Consider the following 24,269-nt stretch of genomic DNA (forward strand, 5'->3'; position numbering starts at 1 on the left):
CTTTCTCCTGTTTACTCATTTCTGATATAGTCTGCTGCTTAGCAAGAGTTGGAAAAACGTTTGAGGTTCTCCATATAGAATCAGCTATCATGATAGATCTTTTGATCCAAAAGCCCCATTTCCCCTTCCTCCAAGGGAAGTTCAGAACTTTTTTGGAGCAGATAAGGATACTCTGCCATCTTTACTGTTTTGTAACATACATTTAAAAAAAATGTTCTAGAAAGCCATCTTGACAAAAAACATTTGTTCATTTGTGTGACTATACTAGCTCTACGTGGTCTGGCTTATGGGTCTTGGGTCTTTCTGTTCGTTTCTTCTTTCTCTGATAAAATAATATCTGGTGGCATTTCCAGAACCAGTTAGTTATTAACATATCTGTAAGTAAAAGCCAAAAATCTAGAGAGTGAATGGAATTAAAAACATTATTTCATCTTTCTTTTACAATAGTTATTGGAATAAAGAGAGTCTGAGAAAGTTAAAGCTAACTCCTAGGCAGATGTAATGGTGCTAAGTTATTTAGCACTCTTTGGGTCACATTTTGTGCACTATTAAAGGATTGTGGATTCGAGTGATAATTCATCTGTCTTTGATGGTGAATATATAAAATGTTATGTTTTCATCTTCTCATGTTGTTAGTCTTTTTCTTTCATGTCTTTTTCTTAAAACCCTAACAAAGTTCAGCAGGTCTTATTTTCACTTGTTGGTCACTGGTTCACTAGTTAAAATAGTATAGTTTAGAAAAAGTTAGCATGTATATCTCTTTTTCAGCTATTTGCTTTCAGCTATTCTGTATTTATGTATATGTGTTTGTGTATATGTATACATACATACATACGTACACATGTAGTTCACATTTTAAGTATTCATTTAACCTGTCAGAGCTCACTGTCCAACGAGCACTGTTCTTGGTAATATGGAGGATACAAAAGAAATGAACTTGGTCTCTGTGTTCATAGCACTTAAAATACAGCTGAAGATGTATCATCTACAAGTGAAGCTGGTAGAGGAATACAGGTTTGTTTCAGTGTAAAGCACATGTAATAAATGAAGTTTCTTGGAAGGGATGTATTTTGAAGTAATTTCAAAAGAGAGAAGAGACAAGAATTGGTAGAGAAGAAAGTTATGAGTATTCCAGGTGGAATTCATGGCAAGTTTAGGAGTAAATGAAATATTTAAGTACATCCTCTTGTTTTGTTGTAGTGGAAAGTCTTCTTTCGGGAGTGATAGGAATTTGGTATGTGGAAGGAGTTGATGGAGAAGCATGGAGATTTATTAGAGGAGTTTATATTTTATGCAGGATTGGCAGTAGAGAGCCAGTTTAAGCTTCTTGAGCAGAGCAATATCAATGAGTGTGGCGTTTAAAGTTGGCTAGTATGGTGTTTGCTTTCAAGGGCATAGAGATACAAAAATGGGAAAGACCATACTGAATGGTAGTAGTAAGTGTATACAGTAGGTTATGATAGTATAGACCAGAAAGTTCTACTTCTGGAAGTAGATTCTGAGATGTATTGAGGCCTAGTGATAGCAACCAAATAGGATGAGTAGCAAATGATTGAAGCTAGCCAAGAGCTAAAGGAAGGGAACTGTAGAAAGGCCTAGAAGTGTAAATTTTGGAGTTGTTTTCATAAAGATGATAATTGATGTCATCCGATGTGAGATAGTTTTCCCAGAAGTTGATTTAAAACCAAAGAAACCCCCAAAAGCTAGCACATTGTGATTTGGGTCATTGTCATGAATTTTTTGTAGAACATTGATTTCTTTTTTCTCAACATGTTAATTTGCCTTTTTTTGAAAAGCTCTTTAGAGTAATTATTTCTTATTGCCTATGTCTGTTAAAAAGTTATCATTGTAGGGATGTAGTTTAGGCCAAGAATACTTTTGTCATTATTGATATGTTATGTGGCACAGATTACACATTAGCACATTCTTAGGCAAATTAGTTGGTCTTGTCTTCTTTAAATACAATGATTTTCAGTTGAGGGGAGTGTGAGAAAAAACTAAAAATTTTTGATTGAGAATGTGATTTTAGTGACAACTTTGCACTCTTAGTCATTAATTCTCTTTGTTTTGAAGCATGCAGCCAGTAAGGACCCCAGAGAAGTTCGAGATTCTAGAGAACATAAAGAATCAAAGGAGGAAAGCAACAAAAATGTTACGGAGTTTGGAAAACAGCAGCTTTTGCCCCCTCTCTCATCCCTTCATCCGTCGCTACCTCAGAACCAATGCTACATGGCCACCACAAAATCACAGACAGGTAAAGAGGGAATACTTAACAACAACCCTTTCTTCCTTGAAATCTGTATTGATTGATGTATAAAATCTCTTTTCTCTAGAGCACAAGAGCCACAAAGAATGTTTGATTTTTCTAGCCCTTGTATTGACTCTCAATTAATTTCCCTTAGAGTTGATAAATCTTTTTATATGTATCTGTGAGATCCTTTATAATATTTTTTATGCTTTATAGGAGCTTGGCAAAACCATTCTTTCCCTTTGATTAATTCTTAATAAATTAACTAGGATTTCCTGCCTTTTAATACCTCTTGTTTTAAATCTTAAAGTGAAGGCTTTCTTTCTTAAAATGTAGCAAAATAGCACTATTTTTCAGTGAAAACTTGAATTTGTAGAATATTTTCAAAGAAGTGCAATTTAGAAGATAGTGGGGAAAGAACTCTGGAGTTAGGGAGTCAGGTGATTTGAGCTTGAAACCCATTTCTGCCATGCTTTGTGAATTTGGGCCAAATTTTCACGTTCCGGAGTCTCAATATCCTTCCCTATAAAATGAGGGCATGGGATTGCTAAGGTCCTTTCCGGCTCTGGCTCTTATCCTGTGTCTTTGAAGTACATACAAAAGCTCAAATTAAGCTTGCAAAGTTCATTCAGATGGTGACTAGAGAGGTCATTAGATGGCTTTTTGTTTCAGTGAATAAGTGACTGATTTTGTGTTATCCTGTGAATGTTTATATGAATATAGGTACTTCTTGAAAGATGTAAGGATGCATGAAAAATATTTAAGGATTTTAAACTTCTCTTTTTAAGCTCCTTGACATTGTTGCTTTGTGATATATGTAAAGAAATAAATTTATCAAAAGTGAACTTCAATTCCAGTTCAGTCTTAAGAGATTCCAAATCAATGGAGGTCTAAATTTTTACTATTTTATAACTACTACACATTGACTACACTGTACAAGGTGCTACTATTCTAGGGGCTATGTAGGAGACAAAGAAGTATAGGGCTTGATCTCTGCCTTTAAGGAGCTTGCAATCCATTTAAACAGAGTGCCTTGTAGTAATCATTTACAGAGCTAACTTAGTACTACTCTAACTTTTGTTGTATTTCATTTAAGAGTAGCTAAACCTAATTTAACATTGCCAGTGATTTTTTACCTCAAAGCATACAATATTCGTTTCTGCTTTGCATTTTTCTTATCTGCAAAATAGAAAATCTAGTGACCATTGTAACAGAAAGACTACGAAATTTGGACGCAGAAACTTTGAATTTATGTCTTGACTCTCCCCTTTATTAGCTGTATGGTCTTGGGCAAGTCATACAACCTCTTTAGGACTCAGTTTTATCTGTAAAGTAAGGATGAGATTACATAATCTTTTAAGATCCTTTTCAGCTCCATATTCTATAAATCTAGTAAACTCCTTTGATTAGAAAGATGATGCTAATGAAGCCATAGTCTTGTATTTATTCCCCCATAGCCTTATTACCTTTGTTCTGTTCAGTGATCACAGACCAGTCTTCCTGCTTATAATTTAAATGCCCTCGTTTGGTCACAGGGCTGTTCTGACTAGAGACCATGTACGAATCAGGACTTTCTTTCACTACCGCTAAAGTACCAGTGTTGATTTTCTGTATTCCTGTTAATGAGTGGGTCAGTATCACATACAGTAGTAGTTAAATTACCTCAGGGTTAAGTGGGTGAACAAATGGATGAAAAAAAAATCCTGTTATTAGTGTCTTTCACTATAGATAGCAGATGTCATTCTAGTTTATAGACAGAGCCCTTATGGGTAAATTCCTGGTGCAGAAGTGGAGGTGAGAGCCAAGTGAATCTCACTTTCATTTTCTTTTTCTGACCACTCTTATCTAGTAGCATTGATAAGGAACAGTTTTCTATCTGTTAAAAATTCCTTTAAGTTTTGTCAATTCAATCAACCAACATTATTCAACATTTGCCTTGCAAGACTTTGTTCTAGGAGTTAGGGAAGATATAGAAATATGTAATATACCACCTCTGCCCCTCAGAGGTTATAATCTATATCCAAAGACATGGTCAGGATCCTAAACGGCCATGTACAGAGCCCATCTGCTCCACTGAATCTGCATCTGTGTTCCAAATCTGTATTCTAAACACATAGTCCGATCATGTTGTTAATCTCCAAAGCTTAATAAAAATGATAGAAAAATCAGCTTTTGTTATAGCTAATTGTTATAGGTTAGCATTTTTTGGGGTACGAGATATTTTGATCTTTAATTCAGCCATGTGTTACTTGTGAGGGCTCCTTTTATCTAAAGGATACCAGTATATAGGTATATTTTATCCAGTTTATCTTAAGAAACTTTGTCACTTGGTGAATATCAGACCATTAAATGAACATACATACTGTGTCCTAGAGTGTCAACTCATTGCTATTTGAAGAATGATGCACTATACTAATTAAGATCCTCAGCATATGATGAACTTGTGTTGATAAACTTATCCTGTAGTGATACTTTATGTGAAAAGCCATGTCTAATTTCTGTTCATAGTAATAATGGTCTGTCATTTTGAAAGAAAATAGGAATTTTTTGAGAAAGCAATTTGTGTTACATGGGCTTGGCAAAAATTTCATCTGTTAAGTATCTGCCCACTGACTTGACTTCAGGCAATAACTACCTAGTAGCTAACTGTGAGAAATTACGGTTAGGAACATCTAGTTTCTCTTCTTTTTAAAAAGCGTAAATGAAAACATTGCTACCTTTTGATTGGGAAAAGTTATTCACAAGTGGGTTCAGTACTATACCATAGATATGCCATATGCAAATAATGTCTTGGCAAAAAGAGAGAGAGATTGCTGCGGAATAAGAGGGAATGGATCTTATAGCTAACTTAAAAACTAGAATGAGGAACTTTAAGACCTTTCCTTTAAGCAGTACTAGAACCTGCTATCCCTTCAAATAGTCCTTATATTTTTTTCCCCTTTTGCAGCCAGCCTCCTATAAAAAAACTGTTTACCCTCATTACTTTCACTTCCTCTCCTTTTATTCCTCAGCTTTTTGTATTCTAGCTTCTGACTTCATCATTCTTCTGAAACTTTTGTCTCCAATATGGTCTTTTGTCTGTCCTGATCCTACTTATTCTCTCTGTTGCATGACACTGATCTTGGATGCTCTCTTCTGGGATTTCATGATTTTCCTTTCCCTTAGTTTTCTTCCTGACTATCTATTCCTCCTGTCTCCTTTGCTGGCTTGTCATCCACGTCCCTTAAATGTGAGTATTCCTCAGAGCTCTGTCCCTGGCTGTCTTCTTTCTCTAGGCTGCCTTTTAAGAACCTCATCAGCTCCCATGGTTTAATTATCATCACAGTACCGATAATAATTGCTAACATTTGTATAGTGCTTCCTTTGTGCCAGGCACTGAACTACAAATGATTCACAGATCTGGGTGTCCAGTCCCATTCTCTTCCTGAGCTTCATTTCTACCTCACCAACTGCTTCTTGGACATTTCAAATTGAAAGTTGTCCCCAGAGACATCTCAAACTTAGCATGTCCAAAATAGAACTTATCCTCCTTCCCGCCAACCACTCTTCTTCCAAATTTATTTATTTTGTTGAAGGTACTGTTAGAAATACACTTGACGCTGAATTTCAGGTATCAAGGGCAATTTATTAGTATTGAGGAATCCAAAGGAATTGGTAAATGTTCCTGGCCAGGAGCAGACTCCCCCATTCTTTAGGAAAAGGGAGTGAGGAATACAGGAGTGAGACTAGCTTTTTATTCTGTTAGACTGATCCACATTGATGCACCATCAGCTCAGTACCTCCCTTCAGAGAATAGATTGGTCTGCTCCCTTCTGGGTTACAATCTTCCCTATGTGCCTCCTCCCCCTCATCCCCCCCCCCCCCCCCCCCCCCCCGTCACCCCAATAGGTCCCATATTCAAAAATGGCAGAAAATTCCTCCCTGTGGGTGTGTAAGGTAATATTCAGATAGCCAATTAAGCATGCGTGGTAGCCATTTGACCCAGTTTTCTCTTCAGCCCTGACCATTATCTGGCCAGTTTAGAACAGTTTTCCTAACATCCTGAATCTGTGGTTTTCAGAAAGCCATCAGCTATTCTCTCATTGGCTGGGTCTATCTACTTTAGTTAATTTTCATGCCCTTCTTTGTTCAAGCTGACACTTCATTAATTATTCTGTGGAACTTAATTAACTCTTCTGTGGAAACCTAACTTTCCCTAACTTTTACCAATCTCTCACAGTACCGTTGTTTTCCTGTCTTTCAAGTTTATAATTCACCTTTATTCATGGTCCATCATTTTCACTGACTTCACATATCCAATCAGTTGCTAGTTTTTGCCATTTCTACATGTGTAACACCTCACATATGACCCATTTCTCTCTACTTACCCAGCCACCACTTTAGTTCAGGCCCTCGTTTCTTCTTGCCTAGATTACTTCAATAGCCACTTAATAATTCTCCCTGCTTCAAAGGTCTCCCCACTATAATCTATCCTTCATATAGTTGCCAAAGTGATTTTCCTTAAGCATAGATCTAATCGTGTCACTCACTCTCCTTATTCAAAAAATTCCAGTGACACTCTTTGGCTTCTAGATTCAAATTGAAATTCCTCTGTTTAGTTTATTTTAATTCCTTTACAACTCCATTGTAGCCTATTTTCCAACCTCATTGTATATTCCCCCTCTAAACTTTATAATCCTGCTAAACTATTCTCCATCTCCTGCCTCTGGGCTTTTGTATAGGCTACACTGCCCCACCCTCTTGCTCTGACCCCTTATACCTGGAATACAATCCCTCTTTCCCTCTATTGCTTAAGAGGTACCCTCTCTTCCTTCAAGGCTCAGCTCAAACGCCATCTTTCACATGAAACCTTTCCTCATTCTATTGATTACTAGTGTTCTCCCCCCAATACCTTTATTTAACTTGCTCATATTTATTTGTCTTTATTCTCTTCATATTCATTCTGGATTGATTTATGTGCACATTTCCTCATTAGAATATAATCATGGTGGGTATGGATTGTTTCTGTGTCTTTATATCAGTGCCCTAGCACAATGCCTGACAAATAGTAAGTACTTTAAAAATGTTTGTTGGTTTGTATGAGTGTATACCTTACTAATAGTAGTTACTACCAGGAATAACCAGTTATGAGTTTTCTTGCCTAGACTTGTTCACTTTACAGATATGTATTCAGATTGATTCTATTTTATTATTTATAGAAGAGAGGTATCTGGTACACGGTACTCATTTAGTACTTGTTGGTTGGTTGATTGTTTGTTACAGGAAAGAATGTTTTGATTTATGAAATAGGTATACTGTACCTAGTAGTCACTCAGTAAGTCTTTATTGATGATGATAATGATGATGACAATGAAAAAAGAGTATCTAAAGGACAATAAAGTTCTTTGTTTTTTTGAAACTAGATTGTCTTCCAGTCATGCCATTTCTGTGGTTGATTTTACATTTATTTGAGAAAAATCAGCTCTCTCAACAAAATAGGTCCTTTCCCTCCATGCCCACACACTAGTTTGCTAAATTATCTAAATTTACTAGCTAATCTGTTCTTTCTGGTTACAACTTTCCTAACTGTCTTCTCCCTCCAACTTCTTTGCAGATCCTCAAACTTGGCAGTGCAGGGGTGGAACAAAAAGCCCAATTGTCCTAAATCTTAAGTCATAAGGATTACTGGTTTGCAGCATGGAGGGGATGCTAGGATGATTTATTATAAAATGGGGTATTCTAAGCAAGTACCAGTAGCAGTTCAACATATATAAGCTGACATAAAATAAATACCATGGATAGAGTTTAGCAAGCCCAGTCATTCCGCAGTTCTCAACTGCGGAAGCAAGGGACATTTCCATAGAATGTAGTGGATCAAAGCTTCAGTGTCTAGGTAAAGTAGGAAAAGCAGCTTGTTGGGAGCATTTTGGTAAATACCAACAGTCTGAAATTTGAGGACCAGCTTGGAGGAGATTCTGAATGCTAGGAAAGTATTCTGGTGAGTCAGGAAAAATAAGAACCATTCTAATCAAGTCTCTGGCTAAGATTAGGTTTAACTTACATAACGGTTTATAAAAATTATGTATTAAATGGTACCAAACTGTACTTTAAACTTAACTTTCTTTGATTGCTTTTTGTTCACATTAAAAGTAGTATTTTGTGATATCAGCCATGTTCAGCTGTTTTAATTAGGAATTCATTTTTTGTAAAGTCTGTAATATTTTTGTTAAGCAACAGAAATTACTGTAATAACAGGAACTTGTCTATAAGACAAGACTTTGAAAGCATCTAGCACTTACGAAGTTCTAGTTGGTACTATTGTGCAGAGTGGTAAAGTTAAAAAGGTATTGGATTTTGAGACTAAAAACCTAAGTTCAATTCTAGTTCTGTTATATATTGCTTGTGAACTTTGAGTTTCCTTAGCTAGGATTTAGTTCGTCAATTAACCTCTCATTCTTAGTTGCCTCATCTATAAATTGAGGGGGTTAACTTGATGATTTCTAAGGTTCCTTTGATTCAAAATGTTATCATATTATTGCCTGAACCACAGATTGATGTCTTTGAAATTAATTTTCTGGAGCTTAAACCTACCAACTTAATCATGTTAAACATATAATATTACACTAATATTAACAATTTCCTTCCTTAGAACCAATTCCATGTTAGACAAGTATCATACCAAGGTGTTAGAAATGTGATTATTAACATACTGCTTTTGACCGTGTCTTATCCTGGGTTAACTAAGATAACAAGAAATGAATGAGCATACATCTTGATGAGCCCATGAAAGATGTTTGAATAAAATGTATTACTAATTTGATAACCTCTGTATCTCTTTATAAAGAAAATTTGGCATTGCATATTTGGAATACAAGTCAAGAAACAAATGTTCACCCTCAGTTTCTGTGTATTTTTCAAAATGTTACTCCATAGAAATATAAAGTTATGCATACTATGCTTCTTCTTGGTCCTCCTGTCTTTCAGATGAAAGAGCAATTATTTATACAGTTTTCTAATATTTTAAATCTTCAGTGATCTTCATGTGGTCTTATATACGTGAGTGAAGATCTCAACTTATTCACACTTGTCCCATATTATTCTTTTCCATGTCCCTTGATAAATCTTTCATAGACGATCTTCTCAAATGACTCAAAACTTTCCTCTAGGTCTTTTTCCCCTCAAAATGTTTCTTTATACCAGTACAACATTCAGGTTATCCCTCTGACATCCCTTGCTCTAACTGTGTAATTGGTTCACTTTTTCAATTGTATATCTCTGATATTTTATAACACTTTCTGTAAGCATATCATAGTTAATACTATGCTGCAGCCTACTTATGTTCATAATGTGTCTTTCTGTTGTTCTTTGGGTCACTGGCAAGTTTTATTTGTCAGAAATCGTAGTATTACATGGTTTGCAACCATATATCATCAATGAAAGCTTGGGGTGGAGGTGGGGATGGGGGTGGGGGGTGTGTGTGTGTGTGTGTGTGTGTGTGTGTGTGTGTGTGTGAACATTTTGGGATTATCAAAATGGCTCTGTAGTCTTCTAAATTCAATCCTCTATTTGATTCTGGGTCTAGATCATTATCCATGCATGAATCTTATTGTCCAGGATACATGTACTGATAGACTAATTCAATTGACTGTTCATCCAACTGTATGCCAAATTATAGACAATAGATATTTTTCATTCTTTGGAGTTTTCCTATGTGTCTTGTTAGGTTGATTTCTTTTGAGTGAAAATTAGTGCTTTTAATTTTGTTGGCTCTGTACTTTGATGTAATCAGCTTAATGTCACCTGCATGGCGAGGACCTCTTCCATTTGAAATCCATTCAGAATGTCCTTTATGACACTAGTAAACATTTTTTTTTCGTGAGCATAAGTCTCACTATTTTATGGTGCATTTGATATTAATAATTAGAGGACCATTCTATGGTTGCATAAAATATCCAGGAATCTTCTAAGATATTAATACCTGAACAAGATGACATCTTCTTGAAGAACTTTTAAGGCTGCAATTTGCCGTACTTCCTTAATTTTTTAATATGAACTAATAATAAATGTGTTAACATTTTGGATTCTCTATACTTTTAGTCATTTGTCTATGAAAATATTCTTGGTTGTAAAAATCATCTGCAAAAATCTAATTGTTTCTGTCTCATTTTTTATTGAGAGTACCTGAGATGCATGTGTAGTTCTTTCCCATAAGTCTATAGATATGGAGAAGCATAGATTGATAGTTTTTAATGTCTTTTCAGTCCCTTTATTTGGGTGTGATTTTAAAAAATTTTCATTCTTCCCCTCTTTGAGATATTTTGAAAACCGATCTCAGTGCTTTAAAAAATTTCTAATTTGTTCTTAGAGTAGCATTTCCACTTCATATAATATATTGATTCTAGATATCTATGTCCTTATGTGGTGGTTCCACTCACTGTTCTTGATGATGAGAATAGATCACTAGAGAATCACTGGCAAACTTGTACCCTTTTCTATTTGTTATCCTCAAAATTTCATCTCTAAGTGTTCATGAGATGATCTGTTTTTGTTGTATTTCATGCTGATGCAGATTCCTTTTCTCCTCCATTGCTTTTTGCATTTTTGGAAGGCAATTTTTCTCATGCAATTTTCTGCTCTCCTCCATGATATTTGTTGTTTGTTTGCTTTGTTTTTACCTATAGGGACATTAGGAGACTCCCTTGACTAATGCATATCCTTAGCTCTTCTGTATTAAGAGTTATATGGGGCACTGAAAAATTAAATGATTTGCCCTCCTTCATGGTTTGTCAATAAGCTTGTACATTAAACTTTTGCTTCCCTTGACTGATATAAGATTATAGGGTCATTGATCTCAAGCTGGATTTTTGTAATTTCATCATGTTTTCCTCACATGTTTAATCCTTCTTCTAATATTGCATTGATTTTTATATTTACTATAACTAGTTGATGCTCTGATTATGCCCAGATAGCTTATATAGAAATGGTTTCTGTATCTATAATTTTTTCCTAGAATACATTCATTTCTTACAATATATTCATATCCTGTAAAGATAAGAGTTTTTTTTCTTGGTGATTTTTTGTTCTTTCTTTTTCCTAGTATCTTGCTACCTTCTTAAAGGAAATAAACCTTGCTATACAGGCTAGCAGTTTCTCAGTAGTCTATAAGTCTCAGACTTTGATTTCTAATCCCGATCCATATTTTCCACCTTTTTTTTTTTATCATTTCCTTCTCTCTGCACACTTTGATGTTGATGTCACCAAATATCAAGGTGTGTTTTAATTTTGTTTCAAGGGTCTTATTAAGTCTTTTGTAAAATTTCTTGGTTCCTTTTTACTTTGCAACGGATTCTAGTTTGTAATATAATTATCTTCATTTGTAGCCCCATTGCCTGGCACAAAGTAAGCACTAAATACCATCATAACTCCTTTTTGCTTTTAAATATCGAGTAATTTTTGCTTTTTCCTTTTTTAGGCCCCTACCTCATCCTGTGTATCATTGACCAGTAACCTAGCTGATTTCCCTTCTTCCCCCCACACCCACATTCTCCTTTTCCCTACATCTTGAAGTACTAAGGGAAGATTGAATGAATGAATAAAAGGGTGATGGGGAAAGGCAAAGTATCATCTTGCTTTTAACAGGAGTGTTTTTATCTACCCATTTTGAAAATGGATAAAAGCTGTTCATGGATTACAATGTATAATGTGTTCAAAATCAGCCTGGGAAGGCTACAGTTTTTCATGGACCTTGCCACTGACATGTTGTATGATTCTTATGCCACATTTCCCCCATTTTTAAGGTAGGTATAAGGTAAATAGCTTCTGTTCATCTAGGTGCAATTTGTAAACCAAACAAGTAAGAAGGGTATGTAACTTAAAGTAGTAATTACATTGGTTCCTTGAAAGATATTGAACATGCTTTAATAGTATTTCATGATGATTTTGGTGATCATTCTATTAACTGTCATCTACCTTTAAAAAATGTTTGAATAGTATTTCCTTCTTCTCTCTTTCTGTTCTTCCCCTTTTGGCTTTTTTTTTTTAGCTTGCTTGCCTTTTGTTTTAGCAGCTGCAGTGTCTCGGAAGAAAAAACGGAGAATGGGAACCTACAGCCTGGTTCCTAAGAAAAAGACCAAAGTTTTAAAGCAGAGGACGGTGATTGAGATGTTTAAGAGCATAGCTCATTCCACTGTGGGCACCAAGGTGAGGGTGACGTGTGAGGTACTTGCCTCGTGTGCTTATTGGAAAAACAAAGGGTGCTATGTGTCCAGTCGTGATGAGGGCGTCATGTGAGAACCTCAGTGATGGTGATAGCTTGTTAAGCTATATGTTTCATGCTGTTCTGTTAGAAAGGACAGGACACAGAAGACTGTGTCCAGGTGGGTCATTACTTCCTTCATGGATAGCCATTCAAATAATTTGGCAGATATGTTTTAGTTTTTGATTCAGTGCTATCTTTCTGTTTATTTTTATAGTCTCATTTCTGTGAAGTTTCAGAATTTTCATTTTTTCAAGAAAAAAATTGGTTTGCAGTGGCTGGGTAAAATGTTTAGTGATACTGCTGTGAGCCCACCTTGATAACATTTCCCTGCTCATGTTTCAGAGTGAGAAGGATGTAGGTGATAGTACCCTTCATGTAAATGGAGAGAGCTTGGAGATTGACTCAGAAGAGGATGACTCTGATGACTTGGAAGAGGATGAAGATCATGGATCTGAGCAAACCCCTGCATTTCCTGTAGAAGACAATAGAATCTCTAAAGAGAGCATATCTGAAATTGATCGGGCCCAAAAGGTATTTTAAAAACAATTGAAATGTGGAGTGCAAATTTGATATATTTGCTGAAAGTTTGTCAGCATGAACTTAGCAGATTGAGTAGGCGTAGCCATTTTAAAGTCACTGAAGTTTTCTTTATCTTTTGCCTTTACTTGGAATTTTGGTATTTTATTTTTCATTTTTTTCATTAGAACTACAGAAGTGCAAACTTTTTCTGCATAATCACCAAATCAGTAAATTAACAGGCATTTCTTAAGTTCTTACCTTGTGCTAGTAGGCACTGTGCTAAGTGTTGCAGGTACGGAGACACAAGTGAAGCATTTCTTGTCTTGACCTGGCTCACATTCTGAAGAAGAGATGGCACTCTAAATATACTACGTGGGGTTCCCCCTGTTCCTTTATTTCTGAGATGTGGTCATAGTTTGTTTTTAGAATTGGTGAAAATAGTTCATCCAGCTACCTGATATTTATCAATTATTTGACAACTTAACTCCATATTTTCTGGATATGTTGGTATAGTTGCCTTCTGTTCCTAGCTCATGAGGGAAATTTAAGAGTAGCCCGAAAAATAAAGAAATTGCTTTGCAAATAAACTTATGACATATTATTTACATTCTTTCTTCACCAGAAAAATGAATTTTGTCAGTGAATTCTAACTTTGCTGTATTGTGGCCAGAAGATTGTTTTCTATTAGTTTTTTAAATGAATTAGGTGATAATTCTGGTGTGTAATGATCTCTTAATCGGTCTCCAGTTCTTCCTGAATCTCCACTTTCTAGTCTGTTTCCCACTTAGCTGCTAAATTGATATTCCTAAAACATAGGCTTGATATTGTCATTCCGTTGTTCAAGAAGATTCTAGGATAAAATCCAAATTCTGCAGGTTGACATTTATAGTCCTTCACGTTCTGACTCTATTCCCTATTTCTAGACCAATTTTATATAACTATCTCGATGTATTCTACATTCCAGCCAAACTGACCTACTCATGGTCCTGTATGGGAGTCACAGGACCTGAGTTCAATTCCTGGCTGTGTTACTTTTTACCTGTATAATCTTATGCACAAGGCGCTTAAATACTCTGGGCCTCAATTTTGCCATCTGTAAAAAATGAGATTGGATCACATGATCTCTTCAAGTCCCATCCGGCTCCAGATCTGTAATTTCTTATGACATTCCATCTCCCACTTCTATTCCTGTATACAGTCTCTCATGCCTGGAATACTCATATTGGAATCCCTTGTTGTTTTTATGGTTCACCTTATATACTACCTCCTACAAGATGCCTTTTATTCATTCCCTCAGTTATTAATGCTATCCTCATCCCTCCCCATTACTTTGTGTTTATTTTATATATTTTTTTGTACCTACTAATCTGTGTACATGTTGTGTCATGCTCTTGTTTCCTCCCCATTTATCAATATAATTTAAACTTCTTGTTGAAGGCAAATGCTGTTATTTTTCTCTTAAGTTTTATAAGGAGGGCGAATTCTTAGGGAAAGGGACCATGGGAATCCATTTTAGCAGGTAAAAATATTGAGTCTTTTATTAGTTGCTTATATTCTTTGAGAATAAAATTCCCTTTAGCTTAGCTTATTCCTTAGGTAGTGAGGAGAATTGGAGGAGACGTTTGATGTCTTTTGAAGCCATGAAGGTTAGTAAGGTTAGTCTTGGTTCATTATCTCCTGGATTTTCCTCCATCACCAATCATAGTACCTTGTACATGATAGATATTTAATAGATTTTGAATTGAATTGAATCTTTTCTCTTGGCTATATGGTGATTTTAGATGGAAGATGGGGAGTCTGAAGAGGAGCAGGAATCTGGAGAATCCGGGGAGGAAGAGGAAGATGGAGATGAATCTGATTTGGTAAGAGACACAGTATTTTATTCTCACCTTTGTCACAATAGTTAGGTAATTCAAAGGAAATGTTACTTCATTAGTGTTGGTAGCGCTGTCTCAAATGATCATCGTTCCTTCATACCATAGTACACCGTTTCATTCTTTCCTGCGGCCAAAAAAATCCTCTACATGGTCATCAACTTTCAGGTAATGAGCCTCTGCCAACATGGCCTGTATGTACCTAGGTCATTGCCAGGCTTTTCCTTGAATCCTTTCCAGCTTGGGAGGGCTTGCCAGGTCTTCTTTTATTGATATTGTTTTTGAGAGACAGTGGAAACAGTGACGTATTGGATAAAGTGTTTGTGTGGAGGCTTCTTACTATAGCTCTGATACATGTAGTCCTGCCAGTAGGGTTCCATTATTTTATGTCTTAACCATTCATTCATACCTCCTGCTGCATGGCATGTGTGTTTCACCTTCCTTTTCAGTATAATGAGCAGGTGGGATGCTGATGGGAGTCACAGAATAGGACATTTCCATTGTATGTAAGGAAGGAGGTGGTGCATTGTAGCAGCATGGAAAGAGTACCACTTTTGAGGGCCACATCCTTGTTCTTACCGCTGATCTTCTGTGACTGTGGGCAGGTCACTTTCCTTTTCTGAGCCTGTTTACTCATGTGAAATAAGCGTTGAACAGCTCTGAATCTAGAATTTTCTCAGGAAGTGGTGGAGAATTTTTGCTGTTCCTGTTTTTAATGTTCTTGAAACTGTTCTCCTAAATTATCATGTTTGTAACAAGACATTGTGTCATCCTTGTGCTGAAATTCATTGTTTTAGTAAGGATTTCGTAGCTAAAGTAAGGGATGACATCAGGTACCTAGCATGATGCCTTGTATACAGCTTGCACTTAATAATTATTTGTTGAATTGCATTGAGGCATCATAATTTTGTTACATTGTAAATAAATTATGACCCTCTTCATTAAGCTTTTTTGCATTGAACATTTGTTTGAACATTAATAGGTGTTAATTATTTCCCTTCTTTAGAGTAAGATATGAAGGTTTATGAACTTTTAACTAAAAACTTTTTGGTGTTAAAATCAACTAAGATTTCTAAATCATAATTTGTACTGTCCTTGGCTCTAGAAATACTAGATTTGAGGTAATGTTGCCCTTTATTAAAGATACAAATGCTATACATTCAAGTCCTTGTACCGGAAGGACATTTGAAAAAGAGATTTAAAGGGTTTCCTTCTTTGGAGAGAGAGAATTCAGCAAGTTGATTTTTTGGGGGAGGGTGGAGGGATGGGGTTGGAGTAGAGTGGGGAGAAGGGATAAACTTGCTAGGACCATTTTGCTGCTGACACTTTATTTTGTATGCAAATTCTCTTTTTTCAGAGTTCAGAATCTAGCATTAAGAAGAAGCTTCTGAAACGGAAAGGAAAGATAGACAGCCCATGGATTAAGCCAACCAGGAAAAGGAGGAGGAGGAATAAAAAGAAACAAAGCAGTGTCTTAGGTATAATTTATTGAAAGTTTGTATTTAAGAAACTGAAATGGTCTTATGTTGTGGTATTTTCCCTTTATCTAATCCTTATATGTTGAATATGAATGATGGTAAAAATAAATTGTCCTCTCTTAAAAGCAGTTATAAGAGTAAAGATTATTTAATTACAGCAAGGAAATCCAAGCAGATTCATGGTTATTTCTGCAGAACTTTGAGGAGTGGACTCTAAAAGAAATCTTTTTCTTACAACATTAATGTTAAATGGAAAAGACCTGAAGAGCCTTGTCAGGACATGCTCTTAATGACTACTTATCAATTAAAATTTAGCACTGGAATATTTCTGAGGTTTCTGTATTTCAAAGAGCCCAGAGATCCTTTTCATGAGCTGTTCCAGGGTAGAGAGCAAGTAAAATTGCCCATATTATCATCCCCACTTGTGTGTGCCTCCCCCAGTTGGATGGGATTGCTAATCTACTTTCATTTTGTATTGAGAAGAAGCTGAGAAGTCTTATAAAAACATATATGATTGAGTTTTAAAAGGTCTCTTTATAGGAAGCCCAAAAGGTGTGATATTCTTACTTGTTGATGCATTTGGCCCAACAGGCCACATCTCTTGTTGATAATTCGTATCACTCCTTGCTCTTCTTGTTCAGAAAAGCAAAGCATGTCAGAAAGGCCTCTGCCAGCACCTCCCCAGGTATACTGCTCCTAGGACTAATTCTTTTCAGTAAATATCTTAGCCTCTATCTTAGCCCTCCTGTACAGTGGGGTCTTTGTTGCCCTTCTCAGCTTTTAACATCTAGTTCTATGGAGAGTTACTATATATCTAAGAATTGGAAGATTCTGTTCCCTTTTCCTTCTATTCCAGTGGATGTCTGTAAAAGGGCTATATTTGTTTCTCTTTTTTGTTTCATCTTTTTCTTCCATCTGCCTATCGCTCCATGTGAAGGGGGAAATCTGAGATCCTAAATTAGCTTTCTTATGACTTATATTGAAAGAGGTGGTATAATAACAACAATATTGGTTATCATTTATATAGTGCTTTGAGGTTTGCAAAGAGATTTATGTGCTATCTGATTTTATAGTGCTTTTCATGCTGCAAGTATTTAATAAATATCTGAATTCATTTGGTAATTTTTGTTTGTTTTTTAGATCCTATTAATGATTTGTACTACATAGACCATGTTTAGTATGAAACATTTACCTTTAAATTCACAGATTTCATATAGGATTATTTAGGTGAACCTACACGTTTATATATTCAGTACTGCATGTGTATAAAATCTTTTGGGACTCTAGCTCCTAATTTAGAAGGAAATTTGCTAGAGTAGTTAGTGAATGAACTTGATTTAAGATGATAGTATCAAGAAGTGCTATACAGGTATTAGCAGCAGCTCCAGTTTTTCATGTTATTTGTTTTTTTAGAATCGTCACTTCCAGAGGTCACAAGGCTGTAGGGCTTCTCACTAGGGTTCTCTGTCAAGGTTCATTTTCTTGTTAGCTGTTGATATTTTTTTACCCGATATGGATTTGACATATTTATAGATTCAGGGTGAAAGGTTGGCATTTGGAATGGAGTTTTCCTGTATTATGTAGAGCTTTTGGGCATGAAAAACTTTGACACTGAATCACATCCTCTATTTTTCCCTTTGGGAGTAGGAAAAGATTCATTCATACAGTGAACTAGTATAGGGTTATTACTTTTCTTTCTTGGTATGGAGTATGCATGCCTGTGTAAAACAATGTATACACCTCTCCCCTATTAGGTGGTTGGATAGCCACTCAGATGACATACATAATATAATGGAAATACAAAGCCTACAAACATACTTTTTTGTTAGAACTGGTTCTGAATTATTTCTCCTCATTGCAACAGTTAATTGATTAATATCTTATAAATTAATCCACTTCATTCTGTTCTCTGCATTTATGGACATTTGTTTTGTTCACTTGTTAACTTTGTGAATTTACATTTTACCACAAGGCCTACTGAATGGCTTTTTCCACCCAGAAAGATTCACTTGAATCCAGTCTACTTTGTCTTCCTTAATTACAAAGATGACAGTGAAGGATATACATTATCTTTCCTCCCTTTTTTGTAAGCAATTCTAATCTCATGGAAACAGATGTACTTATTTTTTGGTCCCTTTAGGGAATATCACCAGTGGCCAGTTGTTGAGTCCTCTTAGCTCTAAAGTAGCAAGATTTTGTGTTTCAGAGTCTGATTTTCAACAAATATAACCTTTTAATGTCTTGGAATCTTTGGGGAGTGGGGCAGGAGAGTTCTTCTTTCAGAAACCCACAGCTGGTCTTACCTCCTTTCCTAGTGATGCACTTTCTCAGGCGGCCTCTTTTGTCAGATGTTTAAGTAGTAAAATGCCCCCTTTCCTCATCCCTATTCTTTTTTCCATAAAATGATTATGGTTTCATCTGATGCAAGGATTTTTGATTGGTCTGCAAGTTTGGGGCTTTGATTCAGCTGCATTTATTCCTTATTATTATGAAGCTGGAAGCTGCTTTATTAACTGCAAGTCTTGACCTTCAAAATCCAAAAGTCAAGTGTGTTTTTTTCCTTTAAAAAATTTCTTACAAAAGTTTAAGTGGTCTAGATTCCTCCCGATTTACCCTAGTATGTGATTACATCATCTAGCTGATATAGTTGCAGTGAAAGGTGTTTCTGCATGTCAGTGCTTATATTTTTTCCTTAATTTTCTTTTTATATAATTTAATGAAATGGGAAATTTGCACCTTTGTCTAAGAAAAGAAATGAGTAAACGACTATAATATGCTCAGATGTTTTGTAGTATTTTAGGTTATTTATTTATGTGGATTTTAATAGACTATTGTGAACATGGCCTTTATACTGCTTTTACTCATAATGGATATGGCCTGCATGTATACGCAGTGTTTGATTTTATGAATATGTGCATATATGTACATGCATTTTAAATATAGGTACTGAAACGTACAAGTCATCTTTGGGAAGCACAGGACAAGCTGGGCAGGAAAATAGTATGGACTATATGGAGGTTTCTCTGGATTCTCTGGATCTCCGAGTAAAGGGCATTTTATCTTCACAATCAGAAGGTGAGTGTCAGCTTTCTAAATATGGCCATGTACCATTTTGGTTCTTTGTTTGCCTAGTTTCTTCTCTGTATTAAGATGATGCCCCCTGGTGGATATTAATAGGAGGATTTGATGAGATTCATCTCTTAAAGGTGAATGAACAGTCTATTTTCTGTGTTCACTATAAGCTCCAACTGAATAATCCCAAATTAAAGGTAACTGAGAAGGATATCATTGAAGCACATGCATTTCAACGAAGATTGGACAGTGTCTTCATAGTGTCTTACAGTTCCTTGATATAAAGGCATACGTTTTAATTTGATATCTCAAAGTAACAAGCTGTTTTTAAATTGAGACTGTGTCAGTAGATAAATAATTAGATGTCATTTGGGACTCCATGATTTAGAATCCCATTGTTTGTAGCGCTAATTGGATCAAATATATTTTGATACTGCCAAGTTAAACAGTGCTTAGTCCTTAGGTATGCTCTGTGTTAGAAGAGTGCGCGTTGATAGTGCAAGCCTTTGTTCTTTAGACATACTCTGTAGTTGTAATTGTTCTCTTCAGTATAGTAGTAGCACACTCGTAAATAAAAACCCTATTAAACCTTTGGTGTATTCCGTAATAGAGGATCATATATGAATAGATAGGTAGATAGATGACCTTATTGGTGTCTTAGTAGAGAAGTACATATACTGTAGATAATATGCACTTATTTATTCAGACACACTCTGCAGTATAAGATTTCTTTTGATGGTTGGTGCAGTCTCTTTTTTAGGCTTCTTTTGTACTCTTTGTAACAGTAGAACGTATGTTAAAGTGGCATAAACTGGGGGCCTTCAATATATTTCACTGTATGTATTGGTGATGATGCTAACTTCTCTTTAAGTCAGGATCCTGTCACAATATCATAATTTCAGCTTAGGAAAGAGACCTCAGTGGTCATCTAGTGTTTTCCAGACTTTTTTGATTTTGTACTCCAGTGTGTATATATTTGCTTATCTTTATATTATATACTTGCTAGTTGATCCTTTAGAATCAATAGAAATTGCCTGAATTTATTCAGTTTGGGGATTGGTGAGGTAAGATGAGAACTTTAGGAAAAACACTTTGGCAGAAGTCCTGAGTCCTAGCTCAGGTGGCTGTGTAAGTAGAGAGAAGTGGACAGATGGGAGAGATGTGGAAGGAGAGGGGATTTGGCATCTTACTGAATATGTAGATTGACATTGAAATTGTGAATGTAGTTAACTAGAAGTGTGGTAATGCCCTTGACATTTTTGAGCCCAGTTTTCTAACCATTAGGTAGTCCTGTTATAAAAGGAAATTAAAAGCAGTTAGTCTGGCAATGTTGTGCTTTTAATGAAGCAGTGCTGGCTCCATGTGATCACAACTTCCTTTTCTATATGTTCACTGACAGTTCCTTTATTAATGTGTCCTGGAATATTGCTAGGAGTCTGCGTCAAACACACTGCTGTTGTTGTTATTTTTAAAATTGGACAACATTTGCCTTTCTCCAGTTCTATGGAGCTTCTCTTATTCTCCACAATCTGCTAGAGATCCCTCTCAGTGGCTCAGCAGTCACATTTGCCTGTTTATTCAGTATCTGAGGATGTAGTTCATATATGCCAGGTGACTTGAACTCATCGTAGGTAGCTATTTTATTTGTAAACCTTAAAGTACCCTATACATATGATGATGATATTATTATTTTCATTATTACTATTATCTTCATACTTAGCTTAAGCTATTAAACATTCTTATTTTATCCTTTACATCTTACAGGTCTTTCTCCTTGCAAGAGAAACTATAGCAAAATTAGATTTGAGAACTGTGCCCTTTCTCTGTTGTCCTTTCATTGTCCCATCTACCTTGAACAGGGATCTTACTCCTTTCTTCATTCCCTTTTTTTCCAATATAGATTTTTTTAAAGATCTTCTTGTCCTTGGCTTTCCTCAGCTTATTCTTAGCATTCCTGACACAAGGATTATACATAGTTTTAACTTTGTCTTTTCTTGCCAGCCCTTGCTTTCACCATTTGTAATTGTTCTTTTAGAATTTATGCTGGTTGGTAAATTCTCATACATCTATTGAACTCTTTAAGTAATACCCCCTTTCCGTGTTTGTTGGCATTGTTTCACTTTGTGTCTTTAAAATTTCATTCTGGGGAACTTCTTTTCCTTCTTTGACTTAATTCTGGAATTTTAAATCATGGGTTTCTGTGAATGCTTTGAAATCTTTTCTCCAAAAATCTAGGATGCTTGATAAACTGTTTCTGGCTTTCTTGAAATCCTCTTATCACAAACTCTGATAGAGTAGTACACTTTGTCCCTGCAATCAGTTTTCTTTGTTGGTAAAAATAAGATCCTAACTAGATTTTCCCCCTCATTGGTTCCTCTGCTTTGCAAAGGATAAAATCATCAGTATGTTGTTAGGAACATATATGCTCTTCTTTTGCCAGGAACAGTTCTAGCAGATGTCCCAAATATTCAAATCCTTCATCATTCCCTTTGTTCCAGGCTCAAAATTTGTTCACTAAATTTCTCTTCTATTTCTTCTTTTTGTCTAGGGAGTCTTGTAGTATTACTTCTACTTCTGCCTTGATAGATCTTTCAGATTCTATCTGTCATGCTTTTACCTTATGGCTCCTAGATTTCTTCATGTTGGTATGTCTGTTCAGTTCATTCTACTCATTTATTCTATCCTGTTTCTTATGAATAATGAATTTTTAGGGCCATATTCCAGCCATAGATCTCATCTTACCAAGTCTCAGTGATTATGATGAGATCAAATTTGCCTCCTCTTTTTAAGATCTCTAGTTCATCTTATTTGAACTTACACATCACTGGAAGGCTAGTATTGTGAATCTTTGACTATGCTTGTAGAGTAAGATTCTAGAGTTGACCAGACTTCTGATCTTTTCAGACTTATCTGTGATTTGCTGTGATCATTTTAGAGAGGTTATTCCACCTGTGTCTGCATCAAGATTCTCATAGAGGAAGTCTATACTACCTTTTGGGAATAGAACTGGATCTGTTATTTCTTTGGTATAGAGATCTGTTGATGAAAGAACTACTAATGGAGACTGGCATCTATTTACTTAGTAACATAGGATCTTAACAGAGTTCTGGGTCTCAGAGATAAGGTGAATTTCCCAGGCTGCCACTTTTCACTAAATGTCAGAAATGGGACTTGACCTCATGTCTTCTTGACTCCAAGGCTAATTATCTACTATGCCACATCCTCTCTAATAATAATTTATCATTCACACTTAATAAATGATTACTTGATATGGATCTTGTAGGTGTTATATTGCGATTTTTGTTCTTAAAGACTCTTTGTGCAGTGTGGCAGAAAATGATAGGTCTTGTAGTCATTAATATCTCTTTGGTGATTTCACAACCAAAATTTTTGTGTCTCCATATATATCAACAGATATTTAATGGGTCATAGTTGTAAAGGACAAATAACTTGCCTTTTAAATGCTTTTGAGTTCCTAAATCATATCTATAAGGAGCAAAATTTTATTTGTCTCCTGAACTTTCTCCACTCTATCTGCTTCCCACAAATCTGGTTGCAGTAAACAGAACTATTACCAACAGAGCAAGCATTACCATTTTACCCTGTGCAGTCCACAAAATCATTGAATTGAGAGTTGGCAGGCACCTCAATAACTATCTAGCACAACTCATACATGAAAAGAATCACTACTACATTACATTAGTTTCCTTTAGATTTGAGAATAACATTTTGTCCAATAAAATGTAGATTTAATCAAAAGAAAACAGGTTTTTAACTCTCAGATTATTTTTTGGCTAATAGAATTTAGTTGGCCAACCATAGGAGTTGTTCTAGTCCTATTCTGCCTGTGATTCACAGTGTAATTTTAAACTAATCAGCTGCTCTCTCTAGTCTTCAGTTTATCCATCTATATGATGAGAAATTGCAGTATGTGTAGGTGTCCCTTCCAGTTCTAGCATTCTAAGATAGTTTGATATTGAAATGGGGTGAAAGCAAAGGCTTTAGAGTTTCTTCATCTTTTTTGTGACTTGAACATCTTTGGCAGTCTGAACCCCTTTTCAGGAAAACATATTTAGATACTTAAAGTAAAATGCTTAGAATTACAAAGGAAATCAGTTTGAAGTACAACTGCCAAATATTTAAAAAAAAAAGACCTAAGTTCATGAACTCCAAGTTAAGATCTTGTGCCCTATCTCATATAAAAGACACTCCCACACACTTCCATACACATGTTGTGTATGTATGCATATGTGTATGTAGTTCTAACTTATAAAAATAAGACCCATATGCTTATCAAAGCATACATAGAGTTAGTTTTTGAAGGAAGAAATCCAAACTATTAATAGTCATATGAAAAAATGTTCCAAGTTACTTAATAATTAGAAAAATGCCGATTAATTCAGCCCTGAGGTTCTATCTCACATCCATCAGATTGGCAAAGTTGACCCAAAAAAAGAAGAATATATAAATTTTTGAATTTTAGGGTTTCAGGGGAAAAAGGCACACCAATGTACTATTGGTGTAGCTCTGAACTGGCATAATCATTCTTGAAAGCAATATAGAAGTATGACTGAAAAGTTACTATATTATGCATATTCTTTGACCTAACAATTCTATTATAACTAGTGCTATACTCCAAAGGGATCAAAGAAAGAGGAAAAGGATGTATATCTATATCTATATCTATCTATCTATATATATCTATATGTATAAAATATGGCAGCTCTTTTTGTGGCGGCGAAGAACTGGAGACTAAGAGAGTACATATCAGTTGAGGAATGACTGGATAATATATGATACATGAATGCAATGAAATACTATTGTAAGTAATGATGGAGGGG

At 35.5% G+C, this 24,269-nt stretch overlaps 1 protein-coding gene across 7 annotated transcripts in view; it reads left to right on the forward strand.

Moving 5' to 3' along the window:
- Nucleotides 1-24,269, forward strand: part of EHMT1 (euchromatic histone lysine methyltransferase 1) — a 304,570-nt gene that overhangs the window by 150,672 nt on the left and 129,629 nt on the right. For 3 of the 7 annotated variants that reach the window (XM_036749451.1, XM_036749450.1, XM_036749447.1), the window contains 6 exons: nucleotides 2,074-2,254; nucleotides 12,270-12,427; nucleotides 12,828-13,016; nucleotides 14,786-14,866; nucleotides 16,236-16,356; nucleotides 19,300-19,431. In XM_036749451.1, the coding sequence (XP_036605346.1) occupies nucleotides 2,074-2,254; nucleotides 12,270-12,427; nucleotides 12,828-13,016; nucleotides 14,786-14,866; nucleotides 16,236-16,356; nucleotides 19,300-19,431 (862 nt within the window). The remainder of the gene's footprint in view (nucleotides 1-2,073; nucleotides 2,255-12,269; nucleotides 12,428-12,827; nucleotides 13,017-14,785; nucleotides 14,867-16,235; nucleotides 16,357-19,299; nucleotides 19,432-24,269) is intronic. The other 4 variants (XM_036749452.1, XM_036749448.1, XM_036749453.1 and 1 more) reach the window with 3 other exon arrangements.

The sequence above is a fragment of the Trichosurus vulpecula genome, chromosome 3 (assembly GCF_011100635.1).
Source record: "Trichosurus vulpecula isolate mTriVul1 chromosome 3, mTriVul1.pri, whole genome shotgun sequence".
NCBI classification, from domain to species: domain Eukaryota; kingdom Metazoa; phylum Chordata; class Mammalia; order Diprotodontia; family Phalangeridae; genus Trichosurus; species Trichosurus vulpecula.